We start from the raw sequence: 16,181 nt of genomic DNA on the forward strand, positions 1-16,181 counted from the left end.
AAATTTTGGCTGCATAGCACAGCCTGCCAGATTTTAGTTCCCCAACCAGGGATCAAACCCATGGCCCAGTCTTAAACACTGGACCGTCACGGAAGTCCCTAGAGTTATAGTATCTTATGGTCATTTACTGGGCTCTATCTCAGCTCCAGGCTATGGCTCCATTCTTTCTGTTCTTTCCTGAATGACTCCCAGAGGCCACAGTGCCTCCTGCTCTTCCTAAATGTACCAGGAACTTCCTTTACCTCCAGTTCCTCCCACTAGAACACTGAACTCAGACATTCATGAGACTCATACCCTAGCTTCCTTCAGGCTCAGATCAAAAGGACACCCTGCACCACTTTGCTCTGCCTTTTATTTCTTCATGGAATTTATCGCTAGCTAAAATTATTTTGCTTACTTATTATGCATTGTCTCTCTACCAGTAGAAGGTAAGTTCTAGGAGGGCATGGACTTTTATTCTCGTTTCCCTTTTGTCATCCTCAGAGGCCAGCACATAGTCACTTTTCAATATATATTGCCTGTGAGCACAGTGAAATTATACTTGTATCTCTCTCCCTCAACTATAATGTAAACTTCTTGGAAACAGGGATACCATGTCTCTGGTTTATCATTGTCTCCCTAGTATCCATTTCTGTCCGTGGCATCTGACAGATTCTAAGTATTTATTAAAAGAATATAACTGTGACACTGACAGAGTTTGGGATGTAATGGTGATCATTTCTGTCTAGATATTTATTTGAACAACATTTAGTTTAAAGGGATTTAGACGGTAAAGCATCTGTCTGCAATGCAGGAGACTCGGGTTCGATCCCTGGGTTGGGAAGATCCCCTGGAGAAGGAAATGGCAGCCCACTCCAGTATTCTTGCCTGGAAAATCTCATGGATGGAGGAGCCTGGTAGGCTATTGTCCATGGGGTCGCAAAGAGTCAGACACGACTGAGCAACTTCACTTTCACTTTCAGAATATTTAAGAGAGTATCTTCAATACTACCTGTACAAAGTTGTGTCCACCCAAAGTTCACATCCATGTGACTAAACAAACATGTGAGTGTGACCTTATTTGGAAATAGTATCTTGGCAGGAGAGATCATCTCAACTTGAGGATGAAGATGGTGGTACTTAATCCAGTGCCTGGTGCCCTTACAAGAGGGAAATTTCTATACACAAAGATACAGAGGGAGAACATCATGAGATAACAGTGGCAGAGACGACAGTGATGCATTTACAAGCCAAGGAACACCAAGGATTGCTGGCGCCTAGCAGAAGTTAGGAAGAGCCCAGGAATGATCCCCTCCAGAGCCTTCAGAGAGAGCATGGCCTTGCCAACAACTTGATTTTGGACTTTTAGAATTCCAGAACTGTGACAGAGTAAGTTTCGGTTGTTTGTTCTACTCAGTCTGTTCCTTTGTTTTAGCAATCCCAGGAAACTTATACTACACCATCTCTCTTTTTAAAAATCCTGTTAATCAAAAGATACAATGGTGTCAATATAAAAAAAGTTTTGAGAAGAGTTCAGTAATGATCTAGAAGCTCTTTCATTTTGAGTGTTGGAGATTCTATTAAAGACAAGATTGTTCACGGTGAGAAACTAATGACAAGTTGGCTTGGCCTGCTAAACATTTGCCTGAAGAAATGAGAAGCTATGCCAGGGGATAGGTGCTCAGTGTAACAGCTGGTAAGATGACCAAGCACACATTGCTATTAGCTTCATTGACAGAAAGCCAAGAACATAGACGTAGTTGAGTCAGATGAATATATCCTGAGACAGCCTCTAGAAAAGCCAAAATTTATGTAACATGTAACACACCTAGACAGGTACACACTCATTAAACAGCAGCGTTATGTAAGGAATAATGCTTGCTTGGCCTACACTCATTATAAAACAATCTTAACTGAAATAATCAGTTAAGGTTATAGATATATATCATTAACAATACCTGAAGGAGTTCCATAACCCAAGGCATGAAAAAACATTGAGAAACATAAACTTATCCTATGGAAAAATAATTTTATACATGTAGAGAAGAACATCAGCAGGTCTGCCCCCACACTCCCTCTATCCCTGCAAAAATACGAGGCTTGATTAGGAGAGAAAGTTGCGGCCAGTTGGGATGGAGAAGGTTGGATCCTAGGAGAGAGCGGGCATAATGCTGAGATCTCATAGGATACTTCAAGATATTTTGTGATACTGCAGAGGATGAGGAAGGGAAAAACAATTTCTTGTCTCTCCTGGGAAGAGAGCAAGTTTTACTCCTTGCTAGGAATTTCTGCTCAAGCATATGAGAAAGAAAAAAGTGGAAATGGCCACAGTACCTCTTATAGAAGCTTGATTCTCTTGTGTTGAATAATATGAAATTGTTCTTTTTTGGGGAGGCAAAAGTGGTTAATATCAGCAATATCATATGGTTCACTAAATGCATTCCACCTGGATTTCTTGGGGAGGTAGCTTTCTTCTCTTATCCTTTTGGTGTGAGGAGTAAGTTTCATATTTAGTTTCAAAGTGAAGACTTTCCCAGGGTGCATCACACTATTAAACAAGTCCCATGATGCAGAGCCTGGGCATTTAACTCTTCCATCTTTCCATGCCACATGAACAAAACTCAATAATTTCCTTAATTTCAGGAAAAAGGCTGCTTAAGTCAAACCTTGAAGATGGCATTTCTTTATATGTTTTCCTCTGATTTATATATCATTTTTTTAAAAAACAAATTGTGAGTGCATAGTAGTATTTAAATTAAAACAACACTTTATGTTTTAAAAGTACAAGAAAATAGACTCTTTATTCTCTCCAAGTTCTCCTCTAACTAAAAGGGGGCTGCACTCCAAAGACAGATAACCTAGGGACAGGTGAGGGTCTCATACATGTCGTTGGCCATGTTAACCTAATGCAGTGATGCACAGTCACTCTGGCAAGCACTGTTCATTAGAGGAAATAAAACTAGTCACTGAAATAAGGCTTTTTAAAATGATTTTTGTTTTCACAGCAAAGAAGCTCGAAAGCAATAACCCATTTGTCCTGAGGGAAATAGCAGACAAATTCTTAGGCTCTGAGAGGATGTACTAAACAGCATGGAAATCATAAGGTAAACACCATCTGAGATGTACCTGCAGGAGAGTTACTTATATCACATTAAGAACAATCTGCCAACCCCTCAGCCTGGTATCAGTTAGACCCTGAGGCAACACTTGATATGGCTACTTTAAAGAAAAACCCATCCACTATGCAAGACAGTGCACAGGCAAACCTACCTTCTCCCTGCTGCTTCCTAGAGGCAAAGATCTCACTGGATCCAGGAGATACTGTTTCAGGAAGATTGTCACACATTCCTTCGGGGCCTCTCATGTTTGCCGTGGGTTCTTATAACCTAGACAACAAGAGCCATGAAAAGAAAGTTTGGTGGGAGCTGACGAGATAATTTAGTAGAAGTTCTTCCAACAAATGGGATGTGTGTTCAAATAAAAAGAAGCCCTCTAAAAACTAAATGAACAACAATATGAAAGGTAGGGTCAGCAGCAGAGCTACAAAAAAGTTTTTAAAAGAATGTTGAGAAGATAAATGTAATGCCAGCTGGCTGTGTTGACCTGTCTTCCTTCATAAGGGTTTTCTCTCTTCTTGATTCACTGTAAGAATTGTTCTAACCCTTTCCAGCTTCAGGAAGAAAAGTGAAATGTATGTCTTCTCTGGAGCTGTATTCAAGATTTATGTAGAGCATGTTATGGAAATATTGGCTTTTTTCTTTACCTTAATAGAATATTGTAATAAAAGATTTGATATTGATAAACATTAAAAAATAATCTATCTTTCAAAAAATATGCAGAAAATATAAATGAAAGCCCTAAATGCCTTTTAAACTGAAATGAATTTTCATTATTTTTTTTAAAAAAGACTTTAGGTTTCTCGAAGGATGAAAATAGTATTTATTACAGTTCATTAATCTTTGCATGAGAAAGTAAAAAGTAAAAATGTTAGTTGCTCAGTCATGTTTTACTCTTTGTGACCCCACAGACTGTAGCCTGCTAGGCCCCTCTGTCCACTGAATTTTCCAAGCAAGAATATTGGAGTGGGTAGCCATTCCCTTCTCCAGGGGATCTTCCCAACCCAGGGATCGAACCCAGGTCTTCTGCCTTGCAGGCAGATTCTTTACCATCTGAGCCAGCAGGGAAGCCCATTCATGAGTAAGGTTCTGCAAAAATTAGCAATGATTCTTGATGCCAAAGGAATTGAGCACTGACCATACCTGTTATGAACAGACTTGTCTTAAAAATTTGTAAAGTCCCTCATAATATTTTAATTTTATCAAGCCCTAAACCTTTTCTGTATCAATGAACTGAAAACTTTGATGAATATATTTTTATTTCCTGGCTTCGGTTCGCTTTGTGAGGTGCTGCTGGCTAAATCACTTGCAGAGTTAATGACATCAGGTTGAATTTGAACCAGCATTGTGTCACTCCAAAGGAAAACAACACCCAATCTCTTCCATTTATTCTAACGCAGAGCCCTGGTTGTGAAAGTGATTGTTTACATCTACAGGTAAGTGGATTTGACTTAGAATAACTGACTAAAAAAGCAACATGAGTTCATGTCATCCATATTATCTTTGTAACGGAAGAAAAGCATTTGGACTTTCTTCTTAGACTCGCTATTCACTTGTTTCAATAACACTGATGATTGGGTCTGAGTCAACATCACCCAAGCCATGTGTGCATGTTAGTCTGTCCAACTCTATGTGACCCTGTGGACTGTGGTCCGCCAGGCTCTTCTGTCCACAGGGTTTCCCAGGCAAGCATACTGGAGGGGGTTGCCATTTCCTACTCCAGGGAATTTCCTGACCCAGGGATTGAATCTGTATCTCCTGCATCTTCTGCATTGCAGGTGCATTCTTTGCCAATGAGCCATCAGGGAAACCCAAGACAACACCAGATATACTGAAAACCCTGTTGGAGGTAAAAATTCACCTCTGCACAGAGGCATGGGCCAGAGAAACCTTTGGGATTGCCTGGAGTTCTCTGTATATACAGCTGTAAAATCTTGACTACAACGTGTGAGAGGTTGGTATCTAAACTGTCTGTTCTCTATAAAGTGAAAATCCTAGATGGCTTTCACGTCTTCAACTTTGATCCTTAGGGGGAAACGAGAACTGAGTGCAGCAACCAGGGAATCCATTGTCAAGGTCATCACATGGCATCTATGTGAACACTGTGAAACTTATTTGCCATAGAACCACAGCTGCCACAGAGCGGCAGCTGCCTGGTGCTGGAGTGGCAACTGCATGGTGCTGGAGTGACTGTGAGGAGATACCCCACATCCAAGGGCCAAGGAGAAGCCCCAGAAAGATGCTGGGAGGGGCGAAATCACGTTTAGAATCAAACCCCATACCCGCCAGAGACGCTCAGAGGGCTCAAACAAACCTTGTGCGCACCAGGACTTAGAGACCCCACAAAGACTGAGACAGAACTGTGTTTGAGTGTCTCCTGTGGAGGTATAGGTGAGCAGTGGCCTGCCGCAGGGGCAGGGGCTCTGAGTGCATCAGACCTGGGTATGGCATAAGCCCCCTTGGAGGAGGTCACCATTAACCCCACCATAGAGCTGCCAGAACCTACACAGGACTGGGAAATAGACACTTGGAGGTCACAAACAGAACCAGGACCCAGGAGAAAGGAGCAGTGACCCCACAAGAGACTGACCCAGACTTGCCCCTGAATGTACAGAGTCTCCGGTAGAGGCCTGGGTCGGCACTGTCCTGATGCAGGGTTGGGGGCACTGAGTGTAGCAGTGCATGCATGGGACCTTTTGAAGGCGGTCACAATTATCTTCATTACTTCCACCATAGTTTGGCCCCAGGTAAATAACAGGGAGGGAACACAGCCCCACCCATCAACAGAAAACTGGATTAAAGATTTACTAAACATGGCCCTGCCCATCAGAACAAGAACCAATTTAGTCTCTCCTACCAGGAAGCTTCCATAAGCTGCTTATCCTTCTCCATCAGAGGGCAGACTGAAAACTACAATCACAGAAAACTAACCATCTGATCATATGGACCACAGCCTTGTCTAACTCAGTGAAACTAAGAGTCATGCTGTGAAGGGCCACCAAAGACGGATGGGTCACGGTGGAGAGTTCTGACAAAACGTGGTCCACTGGAGAATGGAATGGAAAACCACTTCAGTATTCTTGCCTTGAGAACCCAATGAACAGTATGAAAAGGCAAAGAGATAGGACACTGAAAGATGAACTTCCCAGGTGGGTAGGTGCCCAATATGATACTGGAGATCAGAGGGAAAATAACTCCAGAAAGACTGAAGAGACAGACTCGAAGCAAAATAAACACCCAGTTGTGGATGTGACAATATTGCATAGGAACCTGGAATGTTAGGTCCATGAATCAAGGCAAATTGGAAGTGGTCAAACAGGAGATGGCAAGAGTGAACATCAACATTTTAGCAATCAATGAATTAAAATGGACTGGAATAGGTGAATTTAACTCATATGACCATTATATCTACTACTGTGGGCAAAAAACCCTTAGAAGAAATGGAGTAGCCACCCTAGTCAACAAAAGAGTCTGAAATGCAGTACTCGGAGGCAATCTCACAAATGACAGAAAGATCTCTGTTTGTTTCCAAGGTAAACCATTCAGTATCAGAGTAATCCAAGTCTATGTCCCAACCACTAATGCCAAAGAAGCTGAAGTTGAACAGTTCTATGAACACCTACAAGACCTCTTAGAACTACCACCCAAAAGAGACGTCCTTTTCATTATAGGGGACTGGAATGCAAAAGTAGGAAGTCAAGAGATACCTGGAGTACCAGGCAAATTTGGCCTTGAAGTACACAATGAAGCAGGGCAAAAGCTAATAGAGCTTTGCCAAGAGAACGCACTGGTCATAGCAAACACTCTCTTCCAACAGCACAAGAGAAGACTCTACACGTGGACATCACCAGATGGTCAACAACAAAATCATACTGATTATATTCTTTGTGGCCAAAGATGGAGAAGCTCTATACAGTCAGCAAAAACAAGACCAGGAGCTGACTGTGGCTCAGATCATGAACTCCTTATTGCCAAATTCAGGCTTAAACTGAAGAAAGTAGGGAAAACCACTAGACCATTCAGGTATAACCTAAATCACATCCCTTACGATTATACAGTGGAAGTGATAAATAGATTCAAGGGATTAGATCTGATAGACAGAGTGCCTGAAGAAATATGGACAGAGGTTCGTGACATTGTACAGGAGACAGGGATCAAGACCATCTCCAAGAAAAAAAAATGCAAAAAAGCAAAATGGCTGTCTGAGGAGGCCTTACAAATAGCTGAGAAAAGAAGAGAAGTAAAAGGCAAAGGAGATAAGGAAAGATATACCCTTTGAATGCAGAGTTCCAAAGAATAGCAAGGAGAGATAAGAAAGCCTTCCTCAGGGATCAATGCAAAGAAATAGAGGAAAACAATAGAATGGGAAAGACTACAGATCTCTTCAAGAAAATTAGAGATACCAAGGGAACATTTCATGCAAGGATGGGCTCAATAAAGGACAGAAATGGTATAGATCTAACAGAAGCAGAAGATATTAAGAAGAGGTGGCAAGAATACACAGAAGAACTATGCAAAAAAGATCTTCATGACTCAGATAATCACAATGGTGTGATCACTCACCTAGAACCAGACATCTTGGAGTGCGAAGTCAAGTGGGCCTTAGGAAGCATCACTACGAACAAAGCTAGTGGAGGTGATGGAATTCCAGTTGAGCCATTTCAAATTCTAAAAGATGATGCTGTGAAAGTGCTGCACTCAATATGCCAGCAAATTTGGAAAACTCAGCAATGGCCACAGGACTGGAAAAGGTCAGTTTTCATTCCAATCCCAATGAAAGGCAATGCCAAAGAATGGTCCAAGTACTGCACAATTGCACTCATCTTACACGCTATCAAAGTAATGCTCAAAATTCTCCAAGCCAGGCTTCAACAATACTTGAACTGTGAACTTCCAGATGTTCAAGCTGGATTTAGAAAAGGCAGAGAGATCAAATTGCCAATATCCGTTGGATCATTGAAAAAGCAACAGACTTCCAGGAAAACATCTACTTCTATTTCATTGACTACACCAAAGCCTTTGACTGTGTGGATCACCACAAACTGTGGAAAATTCTTCAAGAGATGGGAATAGCAGACCACCTGGCCTGCCTCCTGAGAAATCTGTATGCACATCAAGAAGCAACAGTTAGAACCAGACTTGGAAAAAAAGACTGGTTCCAAATAGGGAAAGGAGTATGTCAAGGCTGTATATTGTCACCCTGCTTATTCAACTCATATGCAGAGTACATCATGAGAAATGCTGGGCTGGATGAAGCACAAGCTGGAATCAAGATTGCCGGGAGAAATATCAATAAGCTCAGATATACAGATGACACCACCCTTATGGCAGAAAGTGAAGAACTAAAGAGCCTTTGATGAAAGTGAAGGAGGAGAGTGAAAAGTTGGCTTAAAGTTCAACGTTCAGAAAACTAAGATCATGGCATCTGGTCCCATCACTTCATGGAAAATAGATGGGGAAACAGTGGAAACAGTGAGAGACTTTATTTTCTTGGGCTACAAAACCACTGCAGATGGTGACTGCAGCCATCAAATTAAAAGACGCTTGCTCCTTGGAAGAAAAGTTTTGACCAACCTAGACAGCATATTAAAAAGAAGAGACATTACTTTGCCAACAAAGGTCTGTCTAGTCAAGGCTATGGTTTTTCCAGTGGTCATGTATGGATGTGAGAGTTGGACTCTAAAGAAAGCTGAGCACTGAAGAATTGATGCTTTTGAACTGTGGTGTTGGAGAAGACTCTTGAGAGTCCCTTGGACAGGAAGGAGCTCAAACCAATCAATCCTAAAGGAAATCAGTCCTGAATATTCATTGGAAGGTCTGATGCTGAAGATGAAACTCCAATACTTTGGCCACCTGATGGGAAGAACTGAGTCATTTGAAAAGACCATGATGCTGGGAAAGATTGCAGGCGGGAGGAGAAGGGGACGACAGAGGATGAGATGGTTGGATGGAATCACCGGTTCAATGGACATGAGTTTGAATAAACTCTGGGTGTTGGTGATGGACAGGGAGGCCTGGCGTGCTGTAGTCCATGGGGTCGCAAAGAGTCAGACACAACTGAGCAACTCAACTGAACTGATAGTACCGCAGAAGAAAAGTTTTCTACATCTGTTCGTTGAGTCAGGGGGTGGTGTATGAGAGCACGCAGACAGAAGGGGGAATTTCTTTGACTAACAGAAAGACCAGAGGAGATATCAGAATCCAGACTGGACAGGTGAGAGAATTACCTCACACAGCATATTGTTCTGTGACCAGTTACAAGAGGGGTCTCTGAAGCCTCCAGTTGATGCCATGTCATGGACCTCTATTGAGGGTAAGGATTACAATGAACTCATTCCTGCCTACATTGTCATGTGCCTTGCATAAAGTCCAAATCTGGTCCACTAGCCACAGTTAACTGAAGCAAGCATTAAGGGGCCTTTGGAAATGGATTGTTTCCCAAGAAAATGCACATAGGGACAGACTTTCATTTTGGCACGTAATTCCAGAGGGTTTGTGGATCCCCAAAGCCTCAGGTCAAAAATCCCTGATACTGAAGAATCTGACCAAAGAAGTGAAAGGTGGGGAACCAGTTCTAGTTGGGGAACCTCCCAGTGAGAAGCTGAAAGCTGACTTATTCTATTGTGCAAGAGGAATGCAGACAAGACACATTACTTCTCTGCCCTTTGATTATAGGAAAGAAGTCTATTGTGCTTCCTCATTCCAGCACTGAGGCCCTGACACCAGGAGGAACTGTGCAGCTGATGAGCAAATTTGCCATCTTACCCTAAGTTCTCACATATTCTGACAATAAAATCTCATTCCCAAAAGTGATATGCTACGTATAGGATTCTTTCTTCTCACCTTGAAAAGCCCAACTAATACACCTACTCAGATGGGAGCTGGGATGCCCCATTAGGATTACTCAGTTGCCTGCTAGAAAGCTGGCTTCTCTTCTCCCACTGCTTTCCTATAGCGTCACAGCTAAGATGGGACCACCCCACATGCTAGCCCTTATCCTTGATACTGATTGTCTTTATTGTTTGATTCTTATTGTGGGATTAGAAGAAGGTTTCTGGGTAGCTGAACTTGAAAATGAGTAATCTGGGAACTCGGAAAACAAGTGCTAACAAAAGTTGCTCAATGAAAGGCTCTGAGGGTGGGGAATTGTTCCTCAATTAAATCTTGGACAGACTTCTAGAGTTTTTGAGCTGTTCTTCAGCACAGTGTTTTTGAAAAGAGTGTTAGTCAAGATGAGTCACAACCAAAGTCACCAGGTCACAGGAATCAGAAATACCATGAAAGTCCATAGAGATATGATCTAAGGCATTTATGACACCACCTCTCCCACCCTGGCAACACACACTTTTACATACACTGGCATATACCCACCCTCACCTACAGAGCAGAGACTCATGTCCTCATATGTAACACTAAGATGGAATGAGGGCTGCTAAGTGTTCAAATCAGAAGGGAGACTCAGTAAAGAGGCCTTAAGTCGAGTCTTAACGAAAATGGATCATCACTTATCTAGAATGAGTTAAGGCAGAGAATTAGACAAGATTCATTTCTCATTTCTGGAATTGATAATTTTGAGGAAATTTTCAAGAAAGGGTTAAAGTAAGGCCAAGCAGTTTTCTCAGCTAGATTACGAGAAAATATTTTGTCTATGGAAAAAAATACATTATCTGAAAAGTGACATGACATAACCTTCAATTGCTTGGGTAGTAAATTCTGTAGCTGCAGCTACAGATTATCTAATGTCACTTGGTTAACAAGCTCAGTCTCCCTAGTCACTGCTGTGGTGTTCCACTGGTCTCCTGAGAATCCTAGCTCTTCTGCTTCCTTGACCACCCAGGCTACAAGGTCAATGGTTTTCAGTTGGCTGCACATTAGAATCACTTGAGGGGCCTTTGAGCTATCAACAACCTAACTCCATTCTTCCAAGATTCTTCTTTAACTGGTTTGAAACAGGGCTTTGTCTCAGAGTATTTCCTCAAATTCTCCAGATTTTCTTTCATGTTCATCCAGTTTTCACAACCACCATCCTGATAATTATCATTCTCTTAGTTCAGGCTATACAAAAAAATACCACAACAGAAACTTATCTCTTACATTTAGAGAGGCTGGGAAGTCTAAGATCAAGGTGCTGGCAGATCTGGTGCCTGGCAAGAGCTGCCTTCTGTTTCATACACAGCCATATTCTCACTGCATCCTCATCAGAAAAGGACCAGAGAGCATTCTGGGATCTCGTTTATACGGGTACTAAGTCTCTTCATGAAGGCTCCACCCTCATGACCTCATCACCCCCCAAAGGCTCCACCTCCTAATAGCATCACATTGAGATTAGATTTGCAACATATGAATTTATGGGGACACAAACATTCAGATCATAGCCATCATTTTGACCTTAAATGATACTGTGTTTTTTAAACTTTAATGTGAATAAGAGTCACCTGAAATATTTGTTAAAACAGTTTCCTGGGCCAGTGATTCTAATTCAGTAGGTTGGGGAAGTGGAACATGAATTTCTATTTCTAACAAGCTTATAGTTAATGCATGATGCTACGGGCCTCAGGACCACATTCTAAAAAACAGTGGTCTTTCAGGTTACCATCTCTGTGAAGAAATGGGGTCTTCCTTGATGGTTCAGTCTGTAAAGAATCTGCCTGCAATAAAGGAGACTGCCTGTAGCACAGGAGACCTGGGTTTGATCCCTGGGTCTGGAAGATCCCCTGGAGAAAGACATGGCAGCCCATTCCACTATGCTTGCCTGGGAAATCCCACAGACAGAGGAGCCTGGTGGGCTATAGTCCATTGGGTCACAAACAGTCAGACACAACTTAGTGACTAAATCACAACATCTCCGTGGAGAAAGGTCCAGTAGTCTTGCAGGGACTGGGTTTTGGAGCTCTCAGAAGGACAGAACTTTCTGCAATCCTGGTCAGATCTGCTGGGCACTCACATGCGGGGACCAAACAGCAAAGGCTCTTTCATTGTCTCTCTTCAGAACTGATTTCCCTGTTTGGGGACTTTGAATTGTGCATTAACTTGGTATTTAAAGTATTTATTAAACTCCTATTATGAATAATGCACCCATGCTTGGCACTGGAAGATAGAACAGGGTGTTCTTGCCATAGCAAAGTCAACTACCAGCCCCAAAGTGATTTTCTGCATTTCTTATCAACAGGAAGTCTGGGAGGTTATTTCAGAGTTCTCCACACAGAAATGCAGATTAGGCTTCAACAGGAAGTTGGATATACCCTCACAGAACCCTGCTTACAGCAACTCAAAATTTGCACATATGTTCTCCCTTTGAGACAAAAAGTAGGTACTATCATCCAAAGCAGACTCTAAGGATGGCAGATGGAAATACTGTTGATATGCAAGTATCTTCCAGCCATTGGTAAGGATTTCTCATACCCTTTTCTTACTGAATAAATGTTTTAGGCCAATCTTCCCTCAAAGTGTCAATGGCACAAGGAAATGGGGTTGCACAACCAAACAAAGTGGGAGATATAGCACATGATATCTTACTCTTGGTTGAAAATGCACCTTTGCATGTTAAAAGCTTTGTTAAGTCCTACAGTAACTAGTGTTAAATAACCCACCTGCCAATGCAGGAGACATAAAAGACATGGGTTCAATCCCTGGGTCAGGAAGATCCCCAGGAGGAGGGCATGGCAACCCATTCCAATATTCCTGCCTGGAGAATCCCATGGACAGAGGAGCCTTGTGGGCCAATTCCATAAGGTCGCAAAGAGACAGATATGACTGAAGTGACTTCGCACATACAATATCCCCTTAAACAGACTGAGAAACTACAGCTACAAGTCCATCCAAGCCCGTTGTTAGTACCTTTGAAGACTCTGGGTTATAGTAGATAGTTCAGTGTTAATGAATGAGTGAGTGAGTGAAAGTTGCTCAGTTGTGTCCTACTCTTTGCGACCCCACAGACCATACAGTCCATGCAATTCCCCAGGCCAGCATACTGGAGTGGGTAGCCTTTCCCTTCTCCAGAGGATCTTCCCAATCCAGGGATCGAACCCAGGTCTCTGGCATTGCAGGCGGATTCTTTACCAGCTGAGCCACAAGGGAAGCCCTCAGGGTTAGTAAAGACTATCACAAATCAATGACATAGCCACAAGTCTGAATCTCGGTAGTGCTAGAAAACATGAGCTTTTTCCTGCTGTGAGCATTCTGTTTTTCTGAAGAGATTTTCAGCAGTTTGGGACTTAGTGGGAGGGTAAAGCAGGGCTGGTAAGCTCCCTAAAGTGGAAAGTGTAACTAGAAAGTGATTCTCTCTTTCTATGGTAAACTGTCAGCTGACTTCTCTCTGATTAGAAATGAGTCTAAATTTCCAATGGCTCATAATCCAGGAAGCAGATGTAATTTCTGCAAAGACCTGTAACCTCTGAGCCTCACAGAATTATGAACCTCATCCACAGAGACTGTGTGAGGAACAAAATGAGAACTGTCTATGAACAGCACCTGGCACAAATTCAGTGGGAAAATAAGAGTTAACTGAGGGAAGAAAGATCAGAAAAACTGAAAACCACAGGAATTAGCATTCAGCTGGAGGACACCTTCTGGAATAGGCAGGTGATGAACTTGTGGACCTGCTCCCAGGGAAACAATAGGTACTGGTAAAAATGATCAAACAACCATTTAAAGTCTCTGGACAGCAAATGAAGAAACATTTATTCAAGAAAATATAATCAGTCTATTAAGAACAACAAAAGTCAATAGCTATTCAGCCATAACCTGCTCCCATATCCCTTCCTGAGCTTGGTATGACAGAAGCTATACTCTGGCATGTTGCAGTCAAGAAGCTGGGGTTCCCTTTCCCCCCAGTTCACAGCCTAGGCCTGCAGTATGGCCCACATACCCTAGAGGTGTGGACCAGCACCATTTCACACTCCTCCAGCCTGCAGGTCTGTGTCACAGAGGCTAAATTTGAGATGAGGGCAATGGAGAGGTCAGTGGGCACCCTGCTCCCCACCCCCCATGGTCCCCATTGTAGGGCAGAGGATCTTCCCAGGTGTGGCAGCCCAGAACCCTCAGGCCCTGAAAGGTCTCCCACTAGCTCATTCAAAGGGCAGTGGCTCTTCATCAGGCAAGGCAAGCTTAGAAGACCAGACTGAGCTTGATACCTTCCTATAAAGCTGGGTCAGTGAAAAACTGCTTGCCCCCAGCTCTGGAACAGTGGCTCAGAGATTTAGCCGAAATGGAGAGGCCACATCACCAAGATAGAACTCTCCCCAAAGGAAAGAACTTTATTGGGAACAGAAGCTCAAGCCTGAAGGCATTTTCAGAAACAACAGAGATTTAGGTGGGAAGCTATTGAGAGCAGCTTGGTAGCTCCTTAAGAACAATGAAGTAGTCAGACTAGTTTACCAGAGAGAACCAGGGAGAAAAAAAAAGACAGCAAAGAAAAACCAAAGGAACCTAAATGTATCTCCAGCAGGCAGCATAATCACACAGCCAGGAATTATTCCAAGTGACTGTAAAAGAAAGAAATTTGCCTGCATCTATCTTCTGGAATATACCCTAAGATGGGGGGGGGGGGGAATGCAAGAGATAAACAGGAAAAGGAAATTAAATGTAGCACTGGTGTGTATGTGTGCATGCTCAGTTGCAACCGACTCTTTGTGACCCCGTGGACTGCAGCCCACCAGGCTCCTCTGTCCATGGGATTTTCCAGGCAAGAGTAGTGGAGTGGGGTTCCGTTTCCTACTCCTGGGGATATTCCCCACCCTAGGATCAAACCCACGTCTCTTGCATCTCCAGCACTGGCAGATGGATTCTTTACCACTGTGCCACCTGGTGCTATTATTTTGAAATGGTGAGTCAGAGAATAATTATATAACATCTTAATTTTTTTTTATCACTATTAGTGTTTTTGAGAAATGGGTTTCTTGGCATGGTAAAAACAAAATGTTAACAGAAGATAAAAGAAAGGTAAGTAAAAACCCTATAGTCCTGAAATTGAATGGGAAATAGCAATATGACCTTATAATGTATTTTCATTACAGAAGACATAGAAACAGGTAGATACAGATATAAACATAGAAAGAGAAACAGAAGTATACAGAGATGTACTTTTTTGCTCAGTTCAACTTCACTACATATTTTATCTGTATCTATTTCTTAGCTCAATCCACTGAAAGAACCAATCCAGTGACCATTTCTATAGCAAGGAGAAACTCTAGTGACCAAATTTTGGTCTTCCGATACCATTTCCTATTGAAAGGAACCTGGGTTTCTGAAGAACTGGTTAAGTTCCATGTCTGCAAGTGAGCTTAGAACATGTACAAGTAAGCTGAAGATAGCTCATCACAGCAAAATGCAAGAAAACTATCATACCAATTGTTGTTCAATCACTAAATCATGTCTGACTCTTTACAACCGCATAACTGCACCACGCCAGGCTTCTCTGTCCTTCACTATCTCCCAGAGTTCACTCTAACTCATGTCTATTGAGCCTGTGAAGCCATCCAACCATCTCATCCTCCATTACCCACTTCTTATCCTGCCTTCAATCTTTTCCAGCATCAGAGTCTTTTCCAATGAGTCGGCTCTTCACATCAGGTGGCTGAAATATTGGAGATTCAGCTTCAGCATCAGTCATTCCAATGAATATTCAGGGCTGATTTCCTTTAGGACTTACTGGTTTGATCTCCTTGCTGTCCAAGGGAAGAGTCTTCTCCAGTACCACAATTCAAAAGCATCAATTCTTTAGCACTCAGCCTTTTTTATGGTCCAACTCATATACATACATGACTGCTGGAAAAACCACAGCTTTGACTATACAGACCTTTGTTGCAAAGTGATATCTCTGTTGACTAGGTTTGTCACAGCTTTTGTTCCAAGGAGCAAGGTCTTTTAATTTCATGGTTGCAGTTACAATCTGCAGTGATTTTGGAACCCAAGAAAATAAAATCTATCATTGCTTCCACTTTTTCCCCACCTATTTGCCAAGAAGTGTGGGACCAGATGCCATGATCTTCATTTCCGGAATGTTGAGCTTCAAGCCAGCTTTTTCACTCTCCTCTTTCACCTTCATCAAGAGACTCTTGAGTTCCTCTTCGCTTTCTGCCATTAAAG

General features: G+C 42.4%; 1 protein-coding gene across 1 annotated transcript in view; it reads right to left on the minus strand.

Annotated features, from left to right (window-relative positions):
* Positions 1 to 2,462: 2,462 nt before the first annotated feature.
* CFTR (CF transmembrane conductance regulator) overlaps positions 2,463 to 16,181 on the minus strand; it is a 385,597-nt gene continuing 371,878 nt past the window's right edge. The window contains exon 27 of the mRNA XM_081537842.1: positions 2,463 to 3,365. Coding sequence (XP_081393968.1) covers positions 3,318 to 3,365 — 48 coding nt within the window. The 3' untranslated portion in view covers positions 2,463 to 3,317. The remainder of the gene's footprint in view (positions 3,366 to 16,181) is intronic.

This window comes from Giraffa tippelskirchi, chromosome 10, assembly GCF_054371585.1.
Source record: "Giraffa tippelskirchi isolate mGirTip1 chromosome 10, T2T-mGirTip1v1.2.pri, whole genome shotgun sequence".
NCBI classification, from domain to species: Eukaryota; Metazoa; Chordata; class Mammalia; order Artiodactyla; family Giraffidae; genus Giraffa; species Giraffa tippelskirchi.